Raw genomic sequence first — 15,893 nt, 5'->3', positions numbered from 1 at the left:
CGCGCACCTTTATCTCCCAGTGGGAAAATCGTACGTTTTGTCTAGCCTTTCAGTTTCGTCGTAACGATTCTATTGTAGTTACCGGTCGCACAAAGGTCACTGCAATCATTGCACAGCCTCCATTTGCGAAAAAGGCGTGCTTCTCAGACACAGCGAAGTAACAACTAAGACTATATTCGCGTTATTCTGTACCTGTGAGTACGTTTTGTGCGTCCTTTGTGTGTGATAAACGCGGGGAACGTTTCGATCTGCTTGCTATTCTGCGCGTGACCTTCCAATTTGTTGCTATCGCGTTCATTCTTTCGCTTTTGCGGCAAAGCTGTAACTTTTTTTTTATCTTTCCACACGGCATACACCTATTTACCCTGAGGTAAAGCCTAGATGAATATGATGATGATGATTGAACGATTGGCACTCACTTACTTGGATGATCAGTAGCTGTGGGTAACACATTTCTTATTCTTATTCTTGACGTCCGCGCTTGGCATACAAGTTTTTGAGGGCTTTGGCCGAGTAGAAGGTAAATTTTTTGCATCATGTGAGCCCTAGAAGCGTTTGCAAAGTTTATAAACAACAGATTCCTTGCTTTCTTGCTTGACGCTTGAATGTCTTCTCTTAGCACTACAATGAATTAGCCATAAAGCCGGCGGTTGATGAAAGGAACAAAATTTTTGCAACTGAAAGAAAAGAAGAGGTGCTAATCAGTGAAGGGTATATAGAAGACTTCACGCATGACAGGCTTGTACTAAATAAACAAGAATGAAAAATGAACATGAAACGAAGTAAACCATTGATAGAAAATACGAAGTGTGAAACTATATCTTGAATTGAATAGGTAGGAAGTTCTCTTTTTTTCTCTAAAATATTGTATACAGATAAGCCGACGTTCCTCTTCCTAGGCTTAGAATAACCACGCGGAAGGTAAAGAATGTTTTTAGATATGAAAATTGAGGTCACCATAATGACAAAGACTTTCAAAGCAAAAACCGTACCATGAAATTGCTGAAATTTGGTCAGTGAGACTGGCTCAGTAAACTGTGTTCAGTCTACATCTAAATATGGTTGAGAAAGTGAACACAAAGAAAATTTGTAACAACACGTACAAATTTTTATTTGTTTAGAGCGAGCTTGACTCTCCCCGCTGTGTTTTTTCTGTGTGTGTGGAGGAGAAACTGTGGAACGCTTTTTTATATCTTGTATAAAATTTTCATCATTAAGAAACATATCACTAAAATTTTGTTTCGAATTCTTGTATTAACTTGGATACCGTCAAATTTACTTCCCTAGGGACACATACCCTAGGGCATAGAAACGGGAAAGTGTGCGAGGCCGTGCAAAATTCCACAATACAGTCGAAGAGATTTACTGAATAACCTCAATTTCATAAGGTTCTCAGTTAACCAATGAACACTATTAAAAAATTTTTTTTCGCCACGGTGGTCTAGTGGCTAAGGTACTCGGCTACTGACCTGCAGGTCGTGGGATCGAATCCCGGCTGTGGCGACTGCATTTCCGATGGAAGCGGAAATGTCGTAGGCCCGTGTGCTCAGATTTGGGTGCACGTGAAAAACCCGAAGTAGTCGAAATTTCCGAAGCTTTCCACTACGGCATCTCTCATAATCATATGGTGGTTTCGGGACGTTAAACCCCACATATCAATTAATTAAATTTTTTTTGATATCAATAATTTATTGCTCCTTCAGTAGGAACTAATTTATCTGAATATTTGGTCAGGAATAATTTATAACAAACCAATATTTCTGTTACTATTCGTTTGGCTAGTGCTTAAATAGATATGTATTCCTCTTTGATAAGCTACCCGCTACTTGGCCAATTTTTCATAGTGGGTATGAGCCACAACTTTAGGATCTGCATCTACATACCTTTGAATACAGTGTCTAGAAATATACTGCCTAGTGTGCTGAGCGCGGGCTAGGAGATGGCCTTGCAGTTGATGACTGCCGGCGGCGCCTGCATGGTGCGCTGCTGTGCGAGTGGGTGACTAGGTCATGAGGTGGGTTGGCGACTTGCAGGACGCGCAGTAGCTTTTTTGGGGGGCAAGCAAGCCCTTCGGGGTGCAGGATAGCTAGTAACGAGGAAAACAACCAGGGAGACTCTTCGACAGGTGGTATGGACAGGCACGATTTCAAAGTGGCACCAATATCTAAGATAGGTAGAGTCCGGGGCATAAATAGACGTAGCCACGAGTGCCGAGCCAATCCAGACATAGGGTATATTAACATGCAGGGTGGTAGGAACAGGCTGAAGTGGGAAGAGATAGAAGAACAGCTAAGGGAAGGGAGGCCGATGGTATACGGTTTTGTAGAAACACATCTCAGGGACATGGAACAACCTCCGAACAATCCGGACTACGCGTGGGAATATTGTAATAGAACAGAAGGTAGCAGAAAGGGGGGTGGTATTGGGGCATTCATTCATAAAAGTACAGACTGGCAAAGGGTCAAGCAGGAGTGCAAGGAACATTTATGGCTAAAAGGAAAAGTGGCAGGTCAAATGACACTCCTTGGTTTAGTGTACTTGTGGACGGGAGCAAAGGCCAGAGAGGAAAACCAGACAATGGTAGAGTGTATATCAAAGGACATTCAGGAGTAAGGAAGAGAGTGCGAGATAATTATACTAGGAGACATGAATGCGCACATAGAGAATATAGATGGGTATACCGACCCGACAGGCAAAATGATCATGGATATGTGTGAAAGGCTTGATTTGATCATTTGCAACAGTACCGAGAAGTGTGAAGGGCAAATAACATGGGAGGTAGGAAGGCTTCAGTCGACTATAGATTATGCACTGATGTCACATAGGATGTATGATAAGCTCAGGGGAATGCACATAGATGAAGGTGGCTCCAGAAGTCTGGGTAGCGATCACAAACGTATCAAGCTAAGTTTTGGAAGAGGAGTGAAAGTGGGAAGGAGACAAGATGAGCAACTACAGGAAAATTTTTATCCAGAAAGGCAAATTGAAATAGTCAATAAACAAATTGAGAAAGTAATCACGGAGGATAATAAGACAGTGTGGACATACACGAATCTAATTAGACTCTTTGAGCTAGAGCTTGCTAAGACGCGTGACAAGTCACGCCGGAAAAGAAGACACAAACCCAAAAGTTGGTGGGATGAGGAAGATAAGAGAGCCATAGCAAAACGTCAGGAAGCCTCTAAGGAACACAGACTTGCTAAGCAGCGGGGTGAACCGACAGATGATGTTGAAAGAAAATGGGCAACCTTTCTAAGCAGTAGAAGGGATGCATCCCTTCTGATCAATGAAAAGATTAGAAGGAAGGGAGCTCAGTGGCTGGCAGAAGTACATAAAAAAGATAGAAAGGCAGCTGCGAAGTTTTGGAACCATCTAAACTCCCTAAGAAATGAGACGAGTCTAGAGCAGAGATTTATAACTACAGCCCAAGGTGCTAGGCTAGGAGGGGACGAAGCTATGGAATATATAAGAACAAAAGTGACAGAAAAATTTCAACAAAGAAGTACTTTATGCACCACAATAGACAAGGACGAATCAAGTGGTGCAATGGCTCCATTTTCACAACAAGAGTGGGAAAGGGCTGAGAAAAGGGTTCCTAGTAGTACATCAACAGGCCCAGATGGCATTCCAATTAGGCTGATAAAGACATTAGGTCCGAAGTCTAAGCAGGCTTTGAGAGAGGCAGTGAGCACAATAATAATCGATGGTGAAGTTCCCGATGGATGGAAATTTAGCAGGATGAGCATGATCTATAAAAAAAAAGGGGGACAAAGCTGACATATACAACTACCGTCCTATAACAGTGACATCAGTGGTCTACAGGCTGGCGATGCAGATTATAAAGGAAAGACTGCAGGCGTGGATAGAGGATGAGGGGGTGCTGGGGGAACTGCAGAATGGGTTTCGGAAACACAGGAGGTTGGAAGACAATCTGTTCTCACTGACGCAGTGCATCGAAATAGCAGAAAAGGAACACAGGCCCCTGTGGCTAGCATTTTTGGATATCAAGGGAGCGTACGATAGCGTGGTTCAAGAGGAATTGTGGGGAATACTGGACACACTAGGCGTGGAACATGCAGTCACTAATCTTTTAAAGGGCATCTATAAAGGTATCAAGGTAGTTATAAAGTGGGAAAAACAAGTATCCAAGCCTGCAGAGGTAAAACGGGGGCTTAGGCAGGGGTGCCCCCTGTCACCCTTATTATTCATGATGTACCTACAAGGATTAGAGGCAAAATTAGAGGGAAGTGGACTGGGCTTCAACCTCTCTTTAGTCAAACAAGGAAAACTTATTGATCAGGCACTACCAGCATTAATGTACGCAGATGATATAGTGCTAATGGCCAACAACAAGGAAGATTTGCAGAGATTGATGGACATCTGCGGTAATGAGGGAGATAGGTTAGATTTTAGATTCAGTAAGGAAAAATCAGCAGTCATGATTTTCAATGACAACGAAGGTGGTGAGCTTAGAATACAGGAGGTCACGCTACAGATAACAGATAAATACAAATATCTGGGCGTATGGATAAGCAATGGGACCGAGTATCTGAGGGAACACGAAATATACGTGACGACTAAAGGTAACAGGAATGCAGCAGTCATGAAAAATAGGGCACTGTGGAATTACAATAGGTATGATGTTGTGAGAGGAATATGAAAAGGGGTCATGGTTCCTGGGCTGACGTTCGGCAATGCGGTCTTGTGCATGAGATCAGAAGTTCAAGCAAGATTAGAAATTAAGCAACGTGGAATAGGTAGGCTTGCTTTAGGAGCTCACGGGAATACACCAAATCAGGGAGTACAAGGTGATATGGGATGGACATCATTTGAGGGAAGGGAAGCTAGCAGCAAGATAAAATTGAGAAGCGATTGAGAGAAATGGGGGAAGAGCGTTGGGCTAGGAAGGTTTTCAGCTACTTGTACATGAAGAATGTCGATACAAAATGGAGGAAGCGAACCAGGAAGTTGACTGGTAAATACTTAGAAAACAGCAGGTGGCCAAACCAAAAAGAACTATCGGTTAAGAAGAAAGTGAAGGAAACAGAGACTGACATGTGGAGAATGGGCATGATAAAGAAGTCCGCACTAGAGATCTATCGAACGTTTAAGCAGGAAATTGCCAAGGAAAGGATCTATGATAATACTCGGGGTAGTTCTCTACTGTTTGAGGCCAGAACGGGAGTACTGCGAACCAAGACATATCGGGCCAAATACGAAGGGGTAGACACAGTATGCAGTGCGTGTGGAGAGGAAGAAGAAACTGCCGAACACTTGATAATGTTCTGTAAAGGGCTTCACCCTATAGTTCAGGATGATGGCGCAGAGTTTTTCAAAGCACTGGGGTTTAGGGACCGGGAGGGCAAAATAAACTTTAAGCGGGTAGACTTAACTAGAAGGAGGTTATCTGATTGGTGGCTAAAGTCAAGGCACGAGTGAAAATTAAACTCTTCACTGCAAAGTACGAATCCTCAAACTCTTTTTTTAAGGAAACAAATATAGTTTCTGGTTCATTAGGTATTACGGCATAGTGGCGCTAGCCACCGCCCGATCTAGAGGGTACAGCCATATCCATCCATCCATCCATGCATTTGCGTTCAATCCTTGCACTCCGCAAGCACTGCGAAGCTTTCATGAAGCTGAGCCGCGCGAGGCCAACTATTATTTCCCTGTATTTTTGGAGTGTTATTCAAATAATGCTTTATAAGAACTACTCGATTGCTTGCAGAGTACTGGGGCTTCGCAATACCAAATGAGGATTATTTCGTGACATACATATCGCCATCCGCTACTACCCACAATAAAAAAAACAGGCTGATCCCACGTAACTTGGGAATGAATGCTATGCAAGGTGACTCTGTTGTCACTTTTTATTAAGTGAAACGTTATGAAGTGGCGCTAAATACACGCGAGAAATTGGATACTCAACACTGGAACCAGCATTGGCGTTTCACGAACCTTTGGCTCTTCTTGCAAACTTTTTCAAAGACCTGGCGTGGCTCTGTAGTACAATACATGATTTCCACTCAAATTGCTTGGCTCCAATTTCTCTGCTAGCACACAAATGTTTATTATTTGCATTCGTTGGGTCTATGTTGCCAATGCCAGCGAATCATAGTCATGAAACCATCTTACGAGCCCACACTAATTTTGGATTGCCCTAACTTAAGGGGGTGATCGTGAGGGCACACAGACAGACAGACAGACAGACAGACAGACAGACAGACAGACAGACAGGCAGACAGACAGACAGACAGAAGGACGGACGGATAGACGGACATACAGACAGAAAGACGGACAGACAGACGGATGTACAGACAGACAAACAGATGCACAGATAGACGAATAGACAGATGGACGGATGGAGAGACGGGCGGACAAATGGATGGACAGATAGACGGATGGACAGACGGATAGACAGATACAGACGGACAGACAGACCGACAGACAGGCGGACAGACGGACGGATAGACAGACAGACAGACGAACAGATAGACAGATGGACAGGTAGATCGACAGACGGACAGATAGACAGACGGACGGACGGATGGACGAACAGATAGACGGACGGACGGACACACAGACGGACGGACAGATGAACCGACAGACGGATGGAGAGACGGACAGATAGACGGACGGACAGACATACGGACAGATAGATAGATAGATAGATAGATAGATAGATTAGATAGATAGATAGATAGATAGATAGATAGATAGATAGATAGATAGATAGATAGATAGATAGATAGATAGATAGATAGATAGATAGATAGATAGATAGATAGATGCTCAAAGTGGTTGCAGTACGCAAAGAAATTAATTTTAAAAACCATTACCAGTATAACCACCAGAGTTATGTTTAAAAATGTGCTTTGCACTTGAGAGCAAGAAATATCACAGAAGACTCAAAAACCTTTACCTCTTAGCCTGGAATCCATTAGGATTCTAGTGAAAACAATGAATGATAACATGCCAATGAGCAATGCGACACTCGCCGCATATAATACCCAAAACGTTGTTGGAAAGGGAGTTCGACGTTTAAATGGGAGAAAAACTGCGTGAATGAAATTTCCAAGGATATTTTCAATTTTTTTCAGATAAACCTTGATATTTGAAATTATGCCTAAACGGCGATTTCGTTCCCGACACTGTTCACCCTAATCTGAAAAGATAGTTCGATTGACTTACTGTCAGAACGCTTTTCTCACACGACAGCCTTCGGATTCAGCCTTCTGTCTGCCCTCTTGATCATATTTTTTCATTCAGGAAACCGTGCTGGATCCGATAGCACGGGGAACAAGACACCTTTTCCTTGTTCGACCGATAATTTCCTTGACACAGCGGCACAATACACGTCCTTTATTTGCATCGCCGCTTAGCTTTTAACATCTCAGGGTGCTGCAGTGTACATATGACGCCGTCGAACTTCACAGTAAATCAGATGGTAGCTGTAACACACTGATTTTAAACGCAGCGAGGCTCCGGCAACAACAGGACGAGTTGAATTTCGTTCGTTCGTGCACCCTCTCGACACGCAGCGCCGCTTATGGCATCTGAGTGCAGTCATCACATGCGGGGCCACTCTCTCTCGTACGAAATGTGCGTGCTCAGCACACTAGGTAGTATATTTCTAGACACTGTACTTTGATCGTGGTGCTAACGTTTTAATATTGCACTACTAACGCAAAACACTCCTTTAATGTTTCTTGGACAATCGTGCATGTATAATGATTGAATGACAATAATAGCTTAGTAAATCGCCTTAGGTTGCCAGAAAAATTGCCTTGGTTGCCAGAAAAAGGTCTTTAATCCTTCAAGAAGGAAGGGGCTTAATGGGATTCGACACATTTTTGAAGCTCTCTCTTTTCCCTTTTCAAAGACGGCGCAGCAATTTACTGAAGCAGTGATGGAACAGGGGAAAGATGCTACGTAGAGGAAAAGGGCTACGTTTGCGCGCATCAGTACTTTGAGTTCGTGTAATAAAACACCAGCCGATTTCGTGAATACTTAGATAAGATGTAGTGCACTAGAGCATTTAATTGACATGTGGCAATATTGAAAGATTGAAACTAATGTCATTATTTTTATTTTGCCATCTATGATCTTTGTGAGTCGTAAGAAACGTATTGTGATACATATTTTGGTATATGAAGTTAACGAATGCAATATAAAGATAACGAAACGCCACTACAGCACCACTACCAAGCCATTTAGAACACACTACTTGAGACGAAAACTTTATCACTTTCACCATATGAGCTGTCACTTATGTTCATCGTACAGTCATGTCATGACATATTATTTTCGGTGCGAATTCAATTACCTACACGTTTCGGAGAAAGTGCAGTCGTAAGTGACCTGATAAACAGACAGACAGACAGACAGACAAACAGACGAACGGACGGACGGATAGATGGACAGATAGGTATCCTCGAACTAACCGAAGTTGACCAATAAATGCTTTTCATTTAAAACGTGATCTCATTCGCAGTGATTCCTAATGGTTTAGTGCGCCTATTGTGTAATTCTAGAAGAATTCGAAGCACTACACCAGCACGTGACGCCACCCAGCTATGAGAGTTTCACCGGTGTCAAACGCCACTCTTCATTTACGCCTACGGTTGGCCCATACGGTAATGTAAACTGCTGTTAGACGGTAAACATAAGACACTGGCAGCTGCATAATAGTGAGTACGGGCTACTGTACGAAAAGAGAACGCCCGAAGAATTGAAACCTTCACATCTAAACTATTTTATTGGCACAAATGCAAGATTTGTTCTCGGTGTTAATCGAATAGCCTGCTTTTGGGAATTTTTTTTATTTACCAAGGCACAGGGTTTTATTACGAAGTCCTGAAAAGTGGCCAGAAGTAGAAGCATATTTTCGTAATAAAAAGTCTGAGTGGGTGGAAGGAGGCCAGATCGTCAGCAGCTGCTAATTGGTGAAGAAGAAGATTGATGTAACGAGAAAAAGATAATTGAAGAGGCACTGAAAAATACCCACCCGACCATTTTATACTGAAAAGTATGGCTCGTGTTGATCACTGGGCTTATACAGATGTGCAATAAGGTATTTTTATTTATGGCAATGTTTCGTTAATAAATAATTTATGTTTCGTTAACAATAGACAAAGCTAAAGATAGTGTAGATTAACCAATAAGATTGTTTTATTTTTAATGTGCTTTGCCTACCTTGCATGGACTTTGTGTCCACAGTATCTATAAAATCAATTATAAATAAAAAAGGCGGCTCAGCCACGGCACATTTCATCTGAAGCGCCTTTCAGAGAGTAACAAAACTGTCTGATCACTTCGAACGGACGATCGCCGCATTGATTTCCGATGCCCAGATTGTGCACGTTGTGAAGAAGCCATGCCGTATTTGCACGCAATTCTCCGAAGGTCTGCGTCGCGTAGGTGAGCTGCGAGGGACGAAATATGATAGTTCATGTTAGACCACTACTTTAACAGATTCCGTAAGTGCGGCAGATGGTGACAGTGAAAGAAGCAGATAAAGTACATAGATTTTACCTATCTGCTTTTTGTTTCGTATGAAACAATAAGTGGGCGCCAATACGGCGGATCAACAAGTGCAAAAGAGGACACGCAGTGCAGGAAATTCAATTCAGACAAAAACACGTCTCGCAAAGCTTCACAAACAGGAACTAAGTGTTGTGCGAAACTTGTAGCTGGGTTAGTCATCGGTTCACTTGAAATGGATCCATATTAGGGTAAGATGGGAAACAATGTTATTGCAAAGAACCCATATTTTATTTTTCGTCATATTATTTTTCGATTCATGGTTTCCGAGTTTGCCCCAGTGTGTATCCCTTAGCGCCAGTTGCTGCAATAAACAATACAGCTGCAGGTATTTATCCTATAGTGGTGCATGAGACTTTATTGTTGTCATTTTTTATTTTGTATTTACTACAGCCTCTATCAGCTGTTCGTATACCTAGATTTGGCAATATACGAGAGCGAGAAAAAATTGGCAGATTCCACAAACAGTGGGAGTCGATCCTATACGAAGCACAAAGGAGAAATGTTGAATGTCACTTTAAAATCAGCACAACGTTACAAGGTGGAGGTAAATGATGCTGTACCTGACTTCCGTGTCATGATTATCATGTTTTGATGAGTCGTTTGCCTTTGTCGTCTCTTCACGCCACGTGATACCAAATTTAGTATATGTAGAGCTAGCGAAACGACCGCGAGCACGCTATAAGCGTGGTATGTTGTATTGCTCTTACAGGACACGCGTGCCAGAATTATCATGAATTGCACCAGTCAAATACTTTGTCATCCACTGACGTCACGTAACACCGAATTTGGTATATATGGAGCTAGCAAAACGGCCGCGAGCACATCATGAAGGGCCCAATATACTCCAATGTAGCATTGACGCGCGCGCACGCTGGGAACTGCGACGCTGTGATAGCAAAACGAGAGCACTAAATTGTTTGACGCCAGGTGTGATCCGCGTTCATCGGCGTGGCCCGACGGCAACCGGCGCGAAATGCCACATGCTGCATTTCTCGACGATGCGTTACCTAGACAACACTGCGCCTTGCACACTCGTTCCCCGGGTCACAGCCTGGCCCACCGATGATCGCTATGTTCCAGAAGAAAACATTTCTCTTCTAACTTGTAGAGAGATAATTACTTATCACCGCGACCCCTACCGATGTTTTCCTCCAATCTGCAAAGGACTCAGGAAGATGGACGACAGAATTTGCCGGCTATTTACCACTTCTTTACTGTGCTCGGAAGTGCTTAAACGCTCTCCCTCTTCCTTTTCCGGCCTCTGCCATTACTGTGCCGAGGTGGCTGACACCTACCACAAGGTATGGGCAAGCCAGCTCAATCCTTCTTTACCCCCGAACCGAAATTCAACAAGAGAGGACTGTGAGGTGGCCCTGCTCGGTTGCCAGGACCCTGTGGCCCAACAAACCATGGTACAGTGGGCCAGGACAGCAGCCACGACCAATGGGGTCCCTGACTAAGGACTCCACCTAGTACTGCAGGAAGGCTGACCCACTAGAGGCTGGTCTCCCTGGCAACCTGTTTTTTATTAATAAATGTTTGCTACTACTACTATTTGCGACGGAGGGACACTGAACGCGCTAAAACGTGGATGCGTCAAAGCAACGCAGCGCGGCGCGCGCCTGCGAGTATATGGCAGAACCAGAGCCTGCCGTGGCAACATCAACGAGCATGCGCACCACGTCACGTAGAATTGTATTGGCGCCTTCGATGTGGAATGTAGTCAGGTTCTCACAGGACACGCACCTAATGATTATTATGTTTCCATCAGTCACATACCTTCGTCAATCATTGGCGTCACGTAATACCAAATTCGGCATATGTGAAGCTAGCGAAATGGCCGCGAGCGCATCATCAGTGTGGCATGTAGTCATGTTGTTACATGACACGCTTCTCATGTTTATCATGTCTGTACCAGTATCATACCTTTGCCATTCATTCACGTCCCATGATACCAAATTTAGTATAAGTAAAGCTAGCGAAAGGGCCTTCAGCGCACCATGAGCGTGGCATGTAGTCATGCTGTTACATGACAGGCATCTCATAATTATTATGTTTGCACCAATCACATACCTTCGTCATCCATTCACGTACTCTAATATCAAATTTAGTATATGTGACGCTAGTGAAAAGGCCGCGAGCGCATCATTAGCGTGGCATGTAGTCATGTTCTTACATGACACGCATGTCGTGATTTTCATGTTAGGGTCTGTCACTTATGTTCTCCATGCATTCATGCCATACCATACAAGTTTTGAAACATGCCTTGTGAAAAAAACCACCGCAACAGCTGCAGGACCATAAAATATTGTTACGGAAAACAAGAGACGCCGTATCGACGAGGCTGTAGAATAGGTAATGGCGTGACCAGTTTACCAGCGAGAGAGCGGCGACCACACTTCGTTTTCCTCGTCAGGCACACACGCGCGTCGCCCCTAGAATCTCAGTATGCATGTATCATAATCCCCGGCGGCAGAAGCGCCGTCGCGGCGCATCTAAATATCAACGTCACTAGGAGAGTGGTAGGGCTTGAAGCACGCAACATGTACAATATGGGTAGCCTGTTTGGCACATGAAGGCGACGGGGCGACAGGACCTATTTCATATGTCACAGGAGTAACGATACAAAGGACTCGGTATGAACCTGTGTAGGGAGTGAGCAGTTTTTCTGACAAGCCAACTTGACGGGTTGGAGACCAGAGCCGGACCAAAGAACCAGGCGGAAAGTGTACGTCACGGTGTCGTTGGTCAAACAAACACCGTTGCTTCTCTTGAGAGGTAAGAAGGCGAGTGCGGGTGATTTCGCGTGCGTGAGCGGCCCGAATGATAGTGTACATGGCATATTCACTGGTCGGTACTGCAGGGGACAGTATGACGGTGTCTAGAGGCAATATTTGTTCTCGGCCAAACAGCAGAAAAAATGGAGAATAACTGGCAGTGTTATGGCACGAATAATTACAGGCAAATATGACGTACGGCAACGTAAGATGCCAGTCGGTGTGGTTGGTGAAACATAGTTCACGATCATGTCTGTTGTAAGAGTTCGATGTAGACGCTCCGTGAGTCCGTTGGTTTACGGATGGTATGACGTGGTCAGCTTGTGTCTCGTTTGACATGACTGCAAGATGTCGTGTATGACCTTTGACAAAAAAAGTGCGGCCATGGTCTGTGCGCAGCTGCCGTGGGGCTCCGTGTTGCAAAATCACGTCCTTCAGGAGAAAGTCGGCGACGTCTGTGGCGAAGCTTGTTGGAAAAGCTCGTGTGATGGCATAACGCGTGGCGTAGTCGGTGGCCACAGCTATCCCCTTGATACCCGAGAAACACAAGGGGAAAGGGCCAAGTAGGTCCAAGCCAACGCGGAAGAACGGTTTTGACGGAATGTCAAGAGGTTGAAGGTGTCTGGCGGGAAGTGTCGATGGCGTTTTGCGGCGCTGACATTTCTCACAAGCCGCAACGTATCTTCTGACTGAGCGTGCAAGCACTGGCCAGAAGAAGCGTTGGCGTATTCGGTCGTAAGTGCGTGACACACCAAGGTGACCGGCAGTCAGAAGGTCATGAAGTTCATTTAGAACTTCCGAGCGACTGTGCTTCGGAATGACAAGCAGCAGGGCCGGTCCACCCAGCTCAATACTTTGGCGGTATAATACATCATCGTGGAGCATGAATGAGCGATGGAATGTTTGGAAGATGGGGATTCGAGGCGCTCAATAATAGCACGCAAGGACGCATCATGGCGCTGCTCGTCACTGATGGATGTCATTTGCGAAAGGGAAAAGACGCTAGGCTCGGTGTCGGTGTCAGACATAGTGCTTGACTCAGCAACCGGGTAGCGGAACAGGCAGTCTGCGTCCTGATGTAGGCGTCCGGACTTGTGCGTCACCATGTAGGTATACTCTTGCACTCGTAAAGCCCAGCGCCTGAGCCGGCCAGTAGGATCCTTCAGTGACGTAAGCCAAGATAGCGCATGATGGTCAGTTAATACAGAAAAATTTGTGCCTTATGATTATGGGCGGAACATTGAGACTGCCCAAACAAGAGCAAGACAGTCACACTCTGTAATAGAATAGGTGCGCTCAGCAGCTGTGAGGAGGCGGTTAGCGTAGACGACAACTCGGTCGTTTCCTCGTTGGCGTTGGGCTAGGACGGCTCCGATCCCGTGACCACTAGCATCGGTTTGGACTTCAGTCGGATTGGATGGGTCAAAGTGAACCAATATATGTGGAGTCATCGGAAGCGTGATTAGATGAGAAAAAGCAGCAGCTTGGTCGGTATCCCACGTAAACGTGACGTCTTTCTTTAGAAGCTCAGTGAGGGGTCGAGCGATGGTTGCAAAACCTTTCACAAACCTTCTGATGTAGGAACGAAGTCCTACCAAACTCCGGACGTCTGCAACTGACCGGGGTACAGGAAAACTGGTGACTGCACCAATTTTCTCCTGGTCCGGCTGCACACCAGATGCGTTAAAAAGGTGGCCCAACACCGTAGTTTGCCGCCATCCGAAGTGGCACTTCGACGAGTTTAATTGAATGCCTGCAGTGCGGAATATGTCGAGAATAGCTGAGAAACGCTGAAGCTGGGTCTTAAATGTTGGGGAATATACAACGACATCGTCAAGATAACAAAGACATGTTCATCATTTGAACCCTGTAGCAGAGAGTCCATCATGCACTCGAACATGGCCGGGGCGTTGCATAGCCGAAACGGCATAAGCTTGAACTGATATAGGCCATCTGGAGTTACAAACGCAGTCTTCTCTTGGTCTTTTTCGTTGACAGCAATATGCCATAGCCCTAACGTAGGTCTATTGAAGAAAAGTATCGGGCGCCGTGGAGACAATTGAGAGCGTCATCAATGCGGGGTAAAAGGTAAACGTCCTTTTTGTGATTCTATTCAGATGGCGGCAATCCACGCAGAAGCGCCACGCGCCATTTTTATTGTTAACGAACCCAACGGGGGACGCCCAAGGGCTCGAAGAAGGTTCAATAATTCCTATGTCTAGCATCTTGCTGACTTCTTGTGGAATTACTTTACGCTCGGTCGCAGACACCCGGTATGGTCGCCGATGAATGGGTTGAGAATCACCTGTGTTAATGCGGTGCTTGACGAGCGAAGTCTGGCCGAGTGGACGGCTGTCTATGTCGAATATGTTGCGGTATGAAGCCAGAAGGCGGAAGAGCACGGCTGACTACCCAGGTTCGAGGTCCGGGGCGATCATGGAACGTAAGGTTGCATAGAGGCACATCGCATCCTGTGAGTGACGTGGGTGATCGAGACATGCATCTGCCGCAAAACTGGTGACGTGGTCTTCAATTAAGGGTCTTAGCGTGACGACCGATATTCCTTGAGGGTGCACTTGTTTTATGAAACCAAAATTGATAACAGGTAAATATGTTCGGTTAGAGGCCATGGTTACGATGGAGTGTGGGACAGTTATGTCGCGCGCCTGGAGACCATCAGGAATCGGCGTCATGATATAATAACCGTCGAGCACGGGAGAGGGTGTCGCCAATTCAACGAATGTGAGAGATTTAGGCGGTATCTGGAAGAACTCAGTGGTGCACAAGGTGTTCGGGAGCTCAGGGTGAGAATCCGGGAAAAGAGGAAGTTCTAGGCAGAGAGTACCAGCGGCACAATCGATGAGGGCAGAATGCGTTGATAGGAAGTCCGTGCCCAAGATTAGGTCGTGAGAGCAATTTTCAAGCACCGTAAATAAAACGGCGACATGACGGCCGGCAATACTAACGTGAGCGGTACACATTGCAGTGATAGCCACAGTTCCACTATCAGCGAAACCGAGGGCTTTAGTTGCTGCAGGCGTGAGGACTTTTTTGAGCAGGCGACACAGATGAGCACTCATTATAGACACTTGAGCGCCGGTATCGACTAACGCCGTCAAAGAAATACCGTCCACATACACCTCAATCAAGTTCGTATCAGTAAGGAGCGTCAATGGAGGATTTAGATCAGTCGCAATTGATGCAGCACTATCTCCCGGAACTGCATGATCTAGTTTTCTGTCCGAGAGGATCCATTGTTGACCGGCGACGGATAGCGGCGTGGTTGGGGCGATGGAGAACAGCGGCCTTGAGGTGACGGCGAACGAGCGGTGGAGCGGCTGTTAGGGACGTCAAAAGAAGGGTACACATGACTGGGCGAATACCGACGGGAGTCCTCATACGGTCGAGTGAAAGAAAATGGGCTCCAGTTTGAGGGCGTCCAAGTGCTGCGGCAGTAGCGGAAGATATGGCTAACGTGGTGGCAGTGGAAGCAGATTGGTCTGTCGTCTGCAGTTCTCCATTCCGTCGGATCGCGGGATCGCGGAATAAAATGTAAATAATGGCGTGCTG

General features: G+C 45.4%; 1 protein-coding gene across 1 annotated transcript in view; it reads right to left on the bottom strand.

Annotated features, from left to right (window-relative positions):
• Positions 1 to 9,213: 9,213 nt before the first annotated feature.
• Positions 9,214 to 15,893, bottom strand: part of LOC142768325 (uncharacterized) — a 29,650-nt gene continuing 22,970 nt past the window's right edge. Inside the window, exon 9 of the mRNA XM_075870294.1 lies at positions 9,214 to 9,425. Within this exon, the coding sequence (XP_075726409.1) occupies positions 9,255 to 9,425 (171 nt within the window). The 3' untranslated portion in view covers positions 9,214 to 9,254. The remainder of the gene's footprint in view (positions 9,426 to 15,893) is intronic.

The sequence above is a fragment of the Rhipicephalus microplus genome, chromosome 8, assembly GCF_043290135.1.
Source record: "Rhipicephalus microplus isolate Deutch F79 chromosome 8, USDA_Rmic, whole genome shotgun sequence".
In the NCBI taxonomy this organism is placed as follows: Eukaryota; Metazoa; Arthropoda; class Arachnida; order Ixodida; family Ixodidae; genus Rhipicephalus; species Rhipicephalus microplus.
Note: the sequence above shows the minus strand (reverse complement) of the source record. Positions and strands in the feature narration are given on the sequence as shown.